Source organism: Lampetra planeri, chromosome 81 (genome assembly GCF_965212315.1).
Source record: "Lampetra planeri chromosome 81, kcLamPlan1.2.h2, whole genome shotgun sequence".
In the NCBI taxonomy this organism is placed as follows: Eukaryota; Metazoa; Chordata; class Hyperoartia; order Petromyzontiformes; family Petromyzontidae; genus Lampetra; species Lampetra planeri.
In genome coordinates this window covers 411,431-427,122 of record NC_136185.1, presented here as the reverse complement: position 1 = coordinate 427,122, position 15,692 = coordinate 411,431, and the positions used below count along the sequence as shown (strand labels likewise).

The 15,692-nt window shown below is 42.8% G+C and overlaps 1 protein-coding gene and 2 pseudogenes across 1 annotated transcript in view; 1 reads left to right on the top strand and 2 right to left on the bottom strand.

Moving 5' to 3' along the window:
• LOC144738272 (uncharacterized) overlaps nt 1-3,609 on the bottom strand; it is a 32,085-nt gene extending 28,476 nt beyond the window's left edge. Inside the window, exons 1-2 of the mRNA XM_078621285.1 lie at nt 3,598-3,609; nt 2,650-3,098 (exon numbers count right to left, since the gene is read on the bottom strand). Coding sequence (XP_078477411.1) covers nt 2,650-3,098; nt 3,598-3,609 — 461 coding nt within the window. The remainder of the gene's footprint in view (nt 1-2,649; nt 3,099-3,597) is intronic.
• The window catches only part of LOC144738284 (uncharacterized), a 432,396-nt pseudogene that overhangs the window by 353,162 nt on the left and 63,542 nt on the right, over nt 1-15,692 (top strand).
• The window catches only part of LOC144738265 (uncharacterized), a 30,108-nt pseudogene continuing 21,478 nt past the window's right edge, over nt 7,063-15,692 (bottom strand).

The window sequence follows — 15,692 nt, the reverse complement described above, 5'->3', positions numbered from 1 at the left end:
GTGCTTCCTGTGAATTTGCTAATATTCACCCGGCAATGTCCTCTAAACTGCTCCAAGTTTAGAGGATTTAAAGACATAAGCTTCCGTCTTCAGGTGGAACCGTCACAGCACGATAGCTGTATCAAGTAAGATACATTCCAAGAAAACAGTTCTTGTATATATACTGATTGAGGGTGGGAGGAGTCAAGATAGGCCCTGGATATTGGCTCCTCCCACCCTCAACCAGTATATATACTGGTTGAGGGTGGGAGGAGCCAAGGTAGGCCCTGGATATTGGCTCCTCCCACCCTCAACCAGTATATATACTGGTTGAGGGTGGGAGGAACCAAGGTAGGCCCTGGATATTATTATGGTGAGGTTCGGTGCGTCTGAAACACGCTGTTAGGAATGAGCCTTTGTTGTGTAGACTGATTGAACTCGGAGGTTCCAATAGTTTGCATATCAAGAGGAATTTAGCATATTTATGGGAAATGCAGATATGGGATTAGTCATTACTTGTGGAATCTGGCTATTGAGCTTAATCCTGAATACATATATTCATCTCACCGCATAATTCGCGTTAATTTGCTAATATTCACCCTGCAATGTGCTGCAAACTGCTGCCAGTTCAAAGGCGTTACCAGCCAAATGCAGTATTAAAATTGTGATTTGGACTTTGAGGTGCAAGTTTATACCGTGCTGACTTTGTTTTATAAAAATATTGAAGTACTTGTGTTGATATGACCGCGTCAGAACAATCAAGGTGATTTGTTTAATTTAATCCACGAAAATTATTACGATTGCTGTCATACACTTTTAATGATAATCGAAATGGTATCGCTTGTAAGCGTGTGTGTATTTACACTGCTGTGTAAGTACACTTGGGGAGCGATAGTGTAGCGGTTTGTATGTACAAAGCGGTGTGTATGCACATTCGTCTATGCACACTCGTGTGTGAATGCACTCCGCTGTATAGACAGTCGTGTTTATAAGCACACTTGTGTGTGTATGTCTACTCGTCCGTGTTTTTTTAAGGAAGGATATGGTTGAAATAACGTACGATCAGTCATCTTTAAAAACAATTCAGGTCTTTATTAATCTGCAAGAAAATTCACGTTAATACTCGTATCGAAATCTGTATTAATACGCTTGCTCAAACAGGAAGGAACTAGGCAAATTATATCCCAATAGGAATTCAACAGTTGAAACATATTCTTAAAATCTAACACGTAAACGTCGATTTCCCAATTGACGTCCTTTTCGACTGAAGCCATTCGTCCAGAAGTCCAAGCCATCAAACACAAGAACAACGAACGTGCAATCCACGCACACTCTGAAACCTATAATTTTAAGTTATTTTATTTATTACACAATGATAAAAAATTAAAGAACATGTTTAAAATATTGAGCAAAGTTGTGATCACAGTTTTCCTCCAACTTTAACTCAACAAAACCACTTAACCACGAGAGAAAAATTAGAAATTGAACCACCACACAACCACTGCGCATCACACCACATCAACAAGTAATCCGAGATGACTACGAAGCACCATCTTAACGTGACAAAGTCTGGAATAAACAAAACAGCACGCTCACATCATTTGCTGTGAGAAGATTACAACACATGCCACCTAGCATAAGCACCAGCCATTTGACAGCCCCGATGATCAAACTACCAGACGAAGCAATGTATCTTTCGAAGTATAACATTGTTGCCATCCTGAAGTAAGCGAACACTTCTAGAACTTAAAATGAAGACTTTCATCTGAACACATCATAGAGCATTCACAACATCACTCTAGCTCGGTGTACTGAAAATCACTGAAAAAATATATCTAAGAGACACGAATATACACAGGGCAACAGTTAACAGATGTACTCAATACGTTTGAGTCTTCAGCCACTCCACTACACCCAGCCATCTCTTCATATCCAACTTCATGAGGTCGAAAGTGGAATTTCCTTTAGAACTCATTACATCACTTTCGAATTCAGCTTTTTATTCCTGAAGACATGTGAAGTGTTTTCTAACCGTGAAAATGCTTCAAACACACAGAGCAATCAAACATATTTGTTCAAATGATCACACTAGCTTGGAGTACTGCTGCAAATCACTGATTAAAAAAGAGTTGTACGTTATTAATTGATCTTACAGAGATACAAAGATGCACGTTCCAGGACTTCAACAGTTAAAAGAAGTGCTCAAAACTTTGATTTTCCAGCCACTCCAGCAGCCATTTTTGAGTATCCAACTGCATGGGGTCGAAAGTGGAATTGTCTTCAGCGCTGATTACATCCACTACATCTAGCCATCTCTCAGGATCCAACTGCATGGGGTCGAAAGATGAATTGTCGTCAGGACTCATTACATCCGATACATTCAACGATCTCTCAGGATCCGCCTGCCTCGGTTCGAAAGATGCATTTTTTTCAGGACACACTGCAGAACTTTTAATTTCACCGTTTGATTTTACTTGCCGATCATTGCGGATCTTCTGATGCTTGTTTCGGGGTGATGACCGTGAAAATGTCCTCTCCCTTGGAGAGCAATTAAACGGCTTCTCGTCCGAGTGTGTTTTCTGGTGACTGTGAAGATTTTATTTCCGTGAAAATGCCTTCCCGCACACAGCGCAATTGAATGGCTTCTCGTTCGTGTGTGTTTTCTGGTGCCTGTGAAGAGATGACTTCCATGCAAATGCCTGCAAACAAACAGAGCAATTGAACGGCTTCTCGCCCGTGTGTGTCTTCTGGTGAGTGTTAAGATTTAATTTACGTGAAAATGCCTTCCCACACACAGAACAATTGAACGGCTTCTGGCCCGTGTGTGTTTTCTGGTGACTGTGTAGAATTGTTTTCCGTGAAAATGCCTTCCCACACACAGAGCATTTGAATGGCTTCTCGTCCGTGTGTGTTTTCTGGTGATTGCGCAGAATTGATTTCCGTGAAAATGCCTTCCCACAAATTGAGCACTTGAACGGCTTCTCGCCCGTGTGTGTTTTCTGGTGATTGTGTAGAATTGTTTTCCGTGAAAATGCCTTACCACACACAGAGCATTTGAATGGCTTCTCGTTCGTGTGTGTTTTCTGGTGCCTGTGAAGAGATGACTTCCATGCAAATGCCTGCAAACAAACAGAGCAATTGAACGGCTTCTCGCCCGTGTGTGCGTGGCGCTGTGGAGAGTGTATCTGCTCCATTTGACTGATTCTTCAGAACAGAGTAACAGTCGCGGTTGTTGTTGAAAGTTAAAGGCGCCCTCTAAGCTGCGTGGATGTCTGGCTCAAATCGCCAAGAAACAAACTCTCACTAACGTCTAACCGAGACAGTAACGCTTCGTAAGTCGAACTACACACGCGATTACCAGTTTATCCACTAACGAAGACACTTACTTGTTGATGCACGGCGTGTCGATGCCCCTGTAACCCGTCTGAAGAGATCGCCACGAACTCTCCCAGTCGCCAGGCAATCGTGCTCGCCAGGCTGGGTCTCGCAGGAGAAGGGTAATCTGCAGAGAGAGGATTCGAGCATCTATCCTCAGTGAAATCCCTCTCGAAATGGTCTTGAGGTCTGATTTTAAGCACCTTATAACTCCCCTCTCGCATACAATTCCTTTGTTCTCGCCTGGCCTATCATGGACTTTGCATTCAATTGTTAATTTCTACATTAACAATCCGCATATGTAGCAACATAGCTTAGCGAATCTGGCCATTGTAATTTAACCTTAATACGTATGTACATTATACTGCGTAATTGTACACTTCTGTTTGAATAATTACATACATCTCCATGCATAATTCCGTGCTTCCTGTGAATTTGCTAATATTCACCCGAAAATGTCCTCTAATCTGCAGGGATTCATCTTCATGGTTCTTTCGGTAAAGTCACGTAGAAGGGAAGTAATAAAATAATAAAAATAAAACATAATAAAATAATTCTCACGACGGAAGAGATGGAGGACGAGACAAAGGAGGAGGTGGAGGAGGTGCAGGTGGTGGAGGTGGTGATGCAGGCTCGTGAAGGACGCTACTGGGCAGTTGGAGGCAGTTGCCCTCCAACAACAACGGAGGGCGGAGGAGCGACGCTCACAACAACGAGCGGAGCGCCGGGTGGCTAAAGCACAGCAAGTTGGTACAGTAGGGGGCACAGGTGGTGCATCAGCCAGTCATCTCGGTCATCTCGGTCTGTCGACCCGTGGCACCTGCTGGGTCTGCCCCGTAACCTCCTGCCAGCTGGCGTTCGACACTTCACGTGGTAGCCTCAAGGTGCACTTGGCCTGGCACAAGCGTCGTGGTGACGTCACCGCCACTTAGTGGCGAATGGCGGTTGTTGTTGTTGATGCAGGGAAAGAAGAGGAAGCGAGGGGGCTACGAGCTTTCCCTCCGGGACATTGCTCACATCCACCACAGCGTTACCGTCCAACACAGTCAATGAAGGAAGGGGGTTGTTTTAGCAAAATTTTACTCGTGGCAGGGGATTGGCAAACAACAGGGAGTGCCTCCTTCTGATAAACAAAAAACGAATGAAGGGGGCGTGGGAGCGTGGCGTAAGGTGTGGAAAGCTGTAAGTCACAGGTATCAATCGAATTGGGTCAATGGCACCAGCACACGAATGGTGGGGTCGTTTGGAATGATGTTGCATTGATGAAAGATGAAGTTCTCGACGTTGCATTTCATGAACTTTACATTCAATTGTTATTTTTGGAATTTACAATCTGCATATCTAGCAACAGAGCTTCTCTATCTTCTTGGTTCTTTCGGTAAAGTCACGTAGAAGGGAAATAATAAAATAAAATAAATAAAACATAATAAAAAAATTATCACGACGTTTCGGAGGCAACACAAGCTTCCGTCTTCAGGTGGAACCGTCACAGCACGATAGCTGTATCAAGTAAGAGAAATTTCAAGAAAACAGTCCTTGTATATATATTGGTTGAGGGTGGGAGGATATTATTATTGTGAGGTTCGATGCGGCTGAAACACGCTGTTAGGAATGAGCCTTTGTTGTGTAGGCTGGTTGAACTCGGAGGTTCCAAGAGTTTGCATATCAATAGGAATTTAGCATATTTATGGGAAATGCATATAGGGGATTAGTCATTACTTGTGGACTCTGGCTATTGAGCTTAATCCTGAATACGTATATTCATCTCACCGCATAATTCGCGTTAATTTGCTAATATTCACCCTGCAATGTGCTGCAAACTGATGCCAGTTCAAAGGCATTACCAGGGAAATGCAGTATTAAAATTGTGATTTGGACTTTGAGGTGCAAGTTTATACCGTGCTGACTTTGTTTTATAAAAATATTGAAGTACTTGTGTTGATATGAGCGCGTCAGAACAATCAAGGTGATTTGTTTAATTTAATCCACGAAAATTATTACGATTGCTGTCATACACTTTTATTGATAATCGAAATGGTATCGCTTGTAAGCATGTGTGCATTTACACTGCTGTGTAAGTACACTTGGGGAGCGGTAGTGTAGCTGTTTGTATGTACAAGCGGTGTGTATGCACATTCGTCTATGCATATACACTGCTATGTCCTCTCGTGTGTGGGTGTGTGTTGCGTACAAAGAATTGAGGGCAACGTGGTGATGAATGCGGCACCACAACAGGGAACTACAGGGATGAGACTCCCCGCTCGTGGTGCTAAATTAATGAAAACAGCGCCACTGAGCGGACAGAGCCCCGCCCCTACAGCTCGTGCGTGTGACGTCATGAGTGTGACGTCATGAGTGTGATCAGCGGACAGCCACGATGCTGCCAGGTGAGGGTCAACTTGTGTGCTGGAGATGCTTCACCTGAAACTCGCCTCCACACGTGTTCGCTATGAACATTGTAGCAATAAGGGACGATTAGTCATCTTTAACATGTCAGGTCTTTATTGTTCTGCAAGTAAATTAAAGTTAAAACTCGTAGAGACACATGCACACTCGTGTGTGAATGCACACCGCTGTATAGACAGTCGTGTTTATAAGCACACTTGTGTGTGTATGTCTACTCGTCCGTGTTTTTTTAAAGGAAGGATATGGTTGAAATAAAGTACGATCAGTCATCTTCATAAACAATTCAGGTATTTATTAATCTGCAAGAAAATTCACGTTAATGCTCGTATTTGAAATTTTTATTAATACGCTTGCTCAAACAGGAAGGAACTGGGCAAATTATTTCCCAATAGGAATTCAACAGTTAAAACATATTCTTAAAATCTAACACGTGAACGTCGATTTCCCCATTGACGTCCTTTTCGACTGAAGCCATTCGTCCAGAAGTCCAAGCCATCAAAAACAAGAACAACGAACGTGCAATCCACGCACACTCTGAAACTATTTTTTTTGTTATTACACAATGATAAAACATTTTTAAGAACATCTTCTTGGTTCTTTCAGTAAAGTCACGTAGAATGGAAATAATAAAATAATAAAAATGAAACATAATAAAATTTTATTATTTTATTATTTCCATTATATGTGACTTTACCGAAAGAACCAAGAAGATGAATCCCTACAGTCACGAAAGCTTTAAATCGAAAATTAAAGAACATGTTTAAAATATTGAGCAAAGTTGTGATCACAGTATTTCTCCAACTTTAGCTCAACAAAACCACTTAACCACGAGAGTCAAATTAGAAATTGAACCACCACACAAACACTGCGCAAAGCACCACCTTAACGTGACGAAGTCTAGAATAAACTTTAACACGCAATTAGCTGTGAGAAGATGACATGGCACCTTCTACCATAAACACCACACATTTACCAGTCCCGATGATACAACCACCAGACGAAGCAACGCAACTATAGAAATATAACATTGTTGTCATCCTGAAATAAGTGAACACTTCTGGAACTTAAAAGGAATACGTTCATCTGAACACACTATAGAGCATTCACAACAACACTCCAGCTCGGTGTACTGGAAATCACTGAAAAAATATATCTTAGAGACGCGAATATACACAATGCAACAGTTAACAGATGTACTCAATACGCTTGAGTCTCCAGCCACTCCATTCCATCCAGCCATCTCTCAGGATCCACCTGCAAAGGTTAGAAAGATGCATTTTTATCAGGACTCATTGCAGCACTTTAAATTCTACATTTTGATTTCAATTCCCTATCATTGCGGATCTTCTGGTGCTTGTGTCGGGGTGATGACCGTGAACATGTCCTCTCCCTCGTAGAGCAATTAAATGGCTTCTCGCCCGAGTGTATTTTCTGGTGACTGTGAAGATTTTATTTCCGTGAAAATGCCTTCCCGCACACAGTGCAATTGAATGGCTTTTCGTTCTTGTGTGTTTTCTGGTGTCTGTTAAGATTTGATTCATCCGCAAATGCCTTTCCACAAATAGAGCAATTGAACGGCTTATCGCCCGTGTGTGTTTTCTGGTGACTGTAAAGAATAGATTTCCAAGCAAATGCCTTCCCACAAACAGAGCACTTGAATGGCTTCTCGCCCGAGTGTGTTTTCTGGTGACTGTTTAGAGTTGATTTCTCTGCAAATGCCTTCAAACAAACAGAGCACTTGAATGGCTTCACGCCCGTGTGTGTTTTCTGGTGAGTTTTTAGATTTGATTTCTGAGCAAATGCCTTCCCACAAACAGCGCACTTGAATGGCTTCTCGCCCGTGTGTGTTTTCTGGTGAGTGTTAAGATTGGATTTCTGTGAAAATGTCTTCCCACAAACAGAGCACTTGAATGGCTTCTCGCCCGTGTGTGTTTTCTGGTGCCTTTGAAGATATGACTTCCATAAAAATGCCTTCAAATAAACAGAGCAATTGAACGGCTTCTGGCCCCTGTGTGCGTGGCGCTGTGGAGAGTTTATCTGCTCCATGTGACTGATTCTTCAGAGCAGAGTAACAGTCGCGGTGTTGTTGAGAGTTAAAGGCACCCTCTAAGCTGCGTGAATGTCTGGCTCAAATCGCCAAAAGGCAAACTCTCACTAACGTCTAACCGACACACAGTAACGTCTCGTAAGTCGGTCTACACGCGACTACCAGTTTTATCCACTAACGAAGACACTTACTTGTTGATGCACGGCGTGTCGATGTCCCTGTAACCCGTCTGAAGAGATCGCCACGAACTCTCCCAGTCGCCAGGCAATCAGGCTCGCCAGACTGGGTCTCGCAGGACAAGGATAATCTGCAGAGCGAGGTGTTGCGCGTCTATCCTCAGCGAAATCCCTCTCGAAATGGTCTTGAGGTCTGATTTTAAGCCCCTTATAACTCCCCTCTAGCATACAAATCCTTTGTTCTCGTCTGGGCATATCATGGACTTTGCATTCAATTGTTAATTTTTACATTAACAATCCGCATATGTAGCAACATAGCTTAGCGAATCTGGCCATTGTAATTTAACCTTAATACGTATGTACATCCTACTGCGTAATTGTACACTTCTGTTTGAATAATTACATACATCTCCATGCATAATTCCGTGCTTCCTGTGAATTTGCTAATATTCACCCGACAATGTCCTCTAAACTGCAGGGATTCATCTTCATGGTTCTTTCGGTAAAGTCACGTAGAAGGGAAGTAATACAATAATAAAAATAAAACATAATACAATAATTCTCACGACGGAAGAGATGGAGGACGAGACAAAGGAGGAGGTGGAGGAGGTGCAGGTGGTGGAGGTGGTGATGCAGGCTCGTGAAGGACGCTACTGGGCAGTTGGAGGCAGTCGCCCTCCAACAACAACGGAGGGCGGAGGAGCGACGCTCACAACAACGAGCGGAACGCCGGGTGGCTAAAGCACATCAAGTTTGTACAGTAGGGGGCACAGGTGGTGCATCAGCCAGTCATCTCGGTCATCTCGGTCAGTCGACCCGTGGCACCTGCTGGGTCTGCCCCGTAACCTCCTGCCGTCTGGCGTTCGACACTTCACGTGGTAGCCTCAAGGTGCACGTGGCCTGGCACAAGCGTCGTGGTGACGTCACCGCCACTTAGTGGCGAATGGCGGTTGTTGTTGTTGTTGTTGATGCAGGGAGAGAAGAGGAAGCGAGGGGGCCTTGCTCGCGTGGCGAGAGCGATCACCTCACTCCCCCGCCGCGTGCTGCTTTGTGGTGGCATGTCCACCACACAGTAGGGGTGGTTGTTGTGGTCGTGGATCGCTGACAACCATGACCACTATCACCAGACTACCCACCCACCCCGTGACACATCCCAGGCACACACCCACACACCCCGTGATACACGTCACACACACACACCACATGGTTCCCCCCCGGAGAGACGGTGCCACTGGGACCACAGCTGTGGAAGGAATCTGAGCAGCAGATGCCAGGACTGCAGTGGAGAACGACTGCTATCAAGACACCTCACACAACAAACACACACGGGACTAGCCAAAAAAAACTAGCCGGCCCCATCTTGGACTAATAGGTGCAAGTTAATACTGTTCTGAACCTGTTTAATAAACATATTTAAGGACACTCGTGTTGAGCATGGTGCTTTTAGCAAACGAATGTGTTTTGTTATAATTTCTGTCATTAACTTTGAATAATCATCTGAATGGTTTAGATTGAAAGCGTGGTTCATAATAACGTTACGCAAAAAAAGCAATCGTCATCTTCTAGTCTGTAACATACGACCTTCGGTGTGTATATATGTAGTGGGTTCGAATTAGGTGCACACACACGCAGATTGGAGGCAACACTATTTATTAAACGGTAAGTAATATAACACTGTACATGAGGTGGTGACCACCTTCCTCAACTCACTAACACTCTGGAACACGACACAGACTGGACCAGGCATGCAACGGGCTGCCTGACCCAGGACGACGACCCGGGACTTGAGGACCTATGATGTCTTCGCTTCGGAGTACAACAGCCTCGCTCTGCGTTCACACCACGCTTACATCTGCTCTGGCGTGGCCGGCTCCGCCCAGGCGTGGCTGGCTCTGTCCAGGCCACGCCTGCAGGTATGTGATTAGCACTACTTGTGAAATGCGTAGGAGGTGGGTGGGGGGTTTTCAAAGTCATATTATGCCCGTGCATTATGCAGGAATAGCAGCATCAACGGGAGGGGATAGGGGAAGCATTAATAAAGGGACGGAATGTTAATAGTATGTAGCTGCAGTAACTAAACAACTACGTAAAAAACTAAACTATAAATTACATAGTATCATCAGTATACTAAATATACTCTCCAATAAGCTGAGCTACTAACAGTAAGTAATACATTACAATTCTATGTCGCAAAAAATATAATATGTTCCAGCTAAACTTTTTTCCCTTACATCAAACAGGTCTTCCCCGTACTAAATGCTGCCATAGACAAACCCAACATTAAATTATATACTGTATTACTCTACACCACCCCTTAGAATAATAAATAGTGTAATATTACACTATGTATTATTCTATCCACCCTACTGTATACAATTACGATACTATATATTGCCTTATACATTGTATTAAACATTACAATTTTATACTCTTTATTATTATACAATCTGCTATACACTATACCATTGACCGTCGAGTGAAAGATACTAAGAGGAAGCAAAATGAAACACCACCACGCTTGGAGCGTATATTTTAGCTGGGTTGGAAGGGGGGAAGGGCGCCTTGACAAAATAATTTGCATATCAAAGGGAATTTAGAATATTTATGGATAATGCAGGTACGTGATTAGTACTACTTGTGAAATGCGTAGTAGGTGGACGGGGGGTTTTCAAAGTCATATTATGCCCGTGCATTATGCAGGATTAGCAGCATCAAAGGGAGGGGGTAGGGGTTGCATTAATAAAGGGAAGGAATGTTAATAGTATGTAGCTGCAGTAACTAAACAACCGACGTTGTTTATTTACTGCAATTCAATTGTTATTTTTGGAAATTACAATTTGCATATCTAGCAACAGAGCTTGTCTATCTTCTTGGTTCTTTCGGTAAAGTCACGTAGAAGAAAAATAATAAAATAAAAAGAAATAAAACATAATAAAATAATTCTCACGACGTTTCGGAGGCAACACAAGCTTCCGTCTTCAGGTGGAACCGTCACAGCACGATAGCTGTATCAAGTAAGATACATTTCAAGAAAACAGTCCTTGTATATATATTGGTTGAGGGTGGGAGGATATTATTATTGTGAGGTTCGATGCGGCTGAAACACGCTGTTAGGAATGAGCCTTTGTTGTGTAGGCTGGTTGAACTCGGAGGTTCCAAGAGTTTGCATATCAAGAGGAATTTAGCATATTTATGGGAAATGCAGATATGGGATTAGTCATTACTTGTGGAATCTTTTCTATTGAGCTTAATCCTGAATACATATATTCATCTCACCGCATAATTCGCGTTAATTTGCTAATATTCACCCTGCAATGTGCTGCAAACTGCTGCCAGTTCAAAGGCGTTACCAGAGAAATGCAGTATTACAATTGTGATTTGGACTTTGAGGTTCAACTTTATACCGTGCTGACTTTGTTTTATATATATTTAAGTACTTGTGTTGATATGAGTGCGTCAGAACAATCAAGGTGTTTTTTTTATTTAATCCAGGAAATTTATTACGATTGCTGTCATATACTTGATAATCGAAATGGTATCGCCTGTAAGCGTGTGTGTATTTACACTGCTGTGTAAGTACACTTGACTTTGACTCGTGTGTGTGTGTGTACACGTGTTTGTTGTCAGTATTGTACAGTTAACGAACGCTCAGATAACTTAAAAAATCAGATTTTTATTAATCTGCTAAAAAAGTATTAACTTTAATATTGCTATGCATGCACTCTCGCGTGTGTATGTACACTGCATTGTATGTCTGTATGTACACCCCTGTATATGCACACTCGCCTCCACACGTGTTCGCTATGAACATTGTAGCAATAAGGGACGATTAGTCATCTTTAACATGTCAGGTCTTTATTGTTCTGCAAGTAAATTAACCTTCTTGGATCTTTCGGTAAAGTCACGTAGAAGGGAAATACATTTTTTTTTTATAAAGTTATTTTATTCTGTTTTAAATGACATTTTTTTTTATTATTTAATGAAAATAAAACATAATAAAACATTGTTAAAAATGTTTTTATTATGTTTTATTTTTATTAAATAATAAAACATAATAAAAAAAATATTATTTATTTTTATTGTTTTATTTTTATTATTTTTTTATTTCCCTTCTTCAATAAGGGACGATTAGTCATCTTTGACATATCAGGTGTTGATACTCCGACTGATGCTCCTGCTGTTGTGGAGTGACTCATGCAGCCAGCTATGGCTGCAGCGTTTGTGGTGTAATGTTGTTCCGTCGTTTATTGTGAAAATTCGGTCACAGTTCCTATGATCGCTGTTGCATTGCTTTTATGCCTTTATTTTGGTGTTTTTCGAAAAGTTTTTTGGTTTGGCCATGTGTGTTTGTTGTAGAATAGAGTTAGACTGATGGCCTTAATCTCAGTTGTCTTGTGGTTGTTGTTGTTTGATTTGCATCCCACTGGGATATTTGCACAGGGTTGGTGTACGGTGATTTTTCTGCAATATTTTGCAGTTTTTTCCTAGATTTTTTGTTTGCACATAGTCACTTTAAGATGTTTTCTTGTTCATTTTTTTTGTTTGTTGCGGTCGCACCCGATTCAAGAGCCGAATGGCTCACAGGGCTATATCAGCGGACAGCCACGATGCTGCCAGGTGAGGGTAAACTTGTGTGCTGGAGATGCTTCACCTGAAACTCGCCTCCACACGTGTTCGCTATGAACATTGTAGCAATAAGGGACGATTAGTCATCTTTAACGTGTCAGGTCTTTATTGTTCTGCAAGAAAATTAAAGTTAAAACTCGTAGAGACACATGCACACTCGTGTGTGAATGCACACTGCTGTATAGACAGTCGTGTTTATAAGCACACTTGTGTGTGTGTGTACTCGTCCGTGTTTTTTAAGGAAGGATATGGTTGAAATAACGTACGATCAGTCATCTTTAAAAACAATTCAGGTCTTTATTAATCTGCAAGAAAATTCACGTTAACACTCGTATCGAAATCTTTATTAATACGCTTGCTCAAACAGGAAGGAACTAGGCAAATTATTTCCCGATAGGAATTCAACAGTTAAAACATATTCTTAAAATCTAACACGTGAACGTCGATTTCCCCATTGACGTCCTTTTCGACTGAAGCCATTCGTCCAGAAGTCCAAGCCATCAAACGCAAAAACATCGAACGTGCAATCTACGCACACTCTGAAACCTAATATTAAAGATATTTATTTATTACACAATGAAAAAATAAAATAAAGAACATGTTTAAAATATTGAGCAAAGTTGTGATCACAGTTTTTCTCCAACTTTAGCTCAACAAAACCGCTTAACCACGAGAGTAAAATTAGAAATTGAACCACCACACAACCACTGCGCATCACACCACATCAACAAGTAATCTGATAGGACTACGAAGCACCACCTTAACGTGACACAGTCTGGAATGAACAAGACAGCACGCTCACATCATTTGTTGTGAGAAGATTACAACACATGCCACCTTCTAGCATAAGCACCAGCCATTTAACAGCCCCGATGATCAAACTACCAGACGAAGCAATGTATCTTTCGAAGTATAAAATTATTTCCATCCTGAAGTAAGTTAACACTTCTGGAACTTACAAGGAAGACTTTCATCTGAAAACATTATAGAGCATTCACAACATCACTCCAGCTCGGAGTACTGGAAATCACTAAAAAAATATATCTTAGAGACGCGAATATACACAATGCAACAGTTAACAGATGTACTCAATACACTTGAGTCTCCAGCCACTCCATTCCATCCAGCCATCTCTCAGGATCCACCTGCAAAGGTTAGAAAGATGCATTTTAATCAGGACTCATTGCAGCACTTTAAATTCTACATTTTGATTTCAATTCCCTATCATTGCGGATCTTCTGGTGCTTGTTTCGGGATGATGACCATGAACATGTCCTCTCCCTCGTAGAGCAATGAAATGGCTTCTCGCCCGAGTGTGTTTTCTGGTGACTGTGAAGATTTTATTTCCGTGAAAATGCCTTCCCGCACACAGCGCAATTGAATGGCTTCTCGATCGTGTGTGTTTTCTGGTGTTTGTTAAGATTTGATTTCTCCGCAAATGCCTTCCCACAAACAGAGCATCTGAATGGCTTCTCGCCCGTGTGTGTTTTCTGGTGTCTGTTAAGATGTGATTTATGTGAAAATGCCTTCCCACACACAGAGCACTTGAACGGCTTTGTTGAGAGTTAAAGGCACCCTCTAAGCTGCGTGGATGTCTGTCTCAAATCGCCAAAAAGCAAACTCTCACTAACGTCTAACCGACACACAGTAACGTCTCGTAAGTCGGGCTACAAGCGACTACCAGTTTTATCCACTAACGAAGACACTTACTTGTTGATGCACGGCGTGTCGATGTCCCTGTAACCCGTCTGAAGAGATCGCCACGAACTCTCCCAGTCGCCAGGCAATCGTGCTCGCCAGGCTGGGTCTCGCAGGAGAAGGGTAATCTGCAGAGCGAGGAGTTGCGCGTCTATCCTCAGTGAAATCCCTCTCGAAATGGTCTTGAGGCCTAAATTTAAGCCCCTTATAACTCCCCTCTAGCATCCAAATCCTTTGTTCTCGACTTGGCCTATCATGGACGTTGCATTCAATTGTTAATTTCTACATTAACAATCCGCATATGTAGCAACATAGCTTAGCGAATTTGTCCATTGTAATTTAACCTTAATACGTATCCTCCTGCGTAATTGTACACTTATGTTTGAATAATTGCATACATCTCCATGCATAAATCCATGCTTTCTGTTAATTTCCTAATATTCACCCGACAATGTCCTCTAAACTGCAGGGATTCATCTTCATGGTTCTTTCGGTAAAGTCACGTGAAAGGGAAGTAATAAAATAATAAAAATATAACATAATAAAATAATTATCACGACGGAAGAGATGGAGGACGAAACAAAGGAGGAGGTGGAGGAGGTGTAGGTGGTGGAGGTGGTGATGCAGGCTCGTGAAGGACGCTACTGGGCAGTTGGAGGCAGTCGCCCTCCACCAACAACGGAGGGCAGAGGAGCGACGCTCACAACAACGGGTGGCTAAAGCACAGCAAGTTGGTACAGTAGGGGGCACAGGTGGTGCATCAGCCAGTCATCTCGGTCATCTCTGTCAGTCGACCCGTGGCACCTGCTGGGTCTGCCCCGTGACCTCCTGCCAGTGGGCGTTCGACACTTCACGTGGTAGCCTCAAGGTGCACTTGGCCTGGCACAAGCGTCGTGGTGACGTCACCGCCACTTAGTGGCGAATGGCGGTTATTGTTGTTGTTGTTGATGCAGGGAAAGAAGAGGAAGCGAGGGGGCCTTGCTCGCGTGGCGAGAGCGATCACCTCACTCCTCCGCCGCGTGCTGCTTTGTGGTGGCATGTCCACCACACAGTAGGGGTGGTTGTTGTGGTCGTAGATCGCTGCCAACCATGACCACTATCACCAGACTACCCACCCACCCCGTGACACATCCCAGGCACACACCCACACACCCCGTGATACACGTCACACACACACACCACATGGTTCCCCCCCGGAGAGACGGTGCCACTGGGACCACAGCTGTGGAAGGAATCTGAGCAGCAGATGCCAGGACTACAGTGGAGAACGACTGCTATCAAGACCCCTCACACAATAAACACATACGGGACTAGCCAAAAAAAACTAGCCGGCCCCAGCTTGGACTAATAGGTGCAAGTTAATACTGTTCTGAACCTGTTTAATA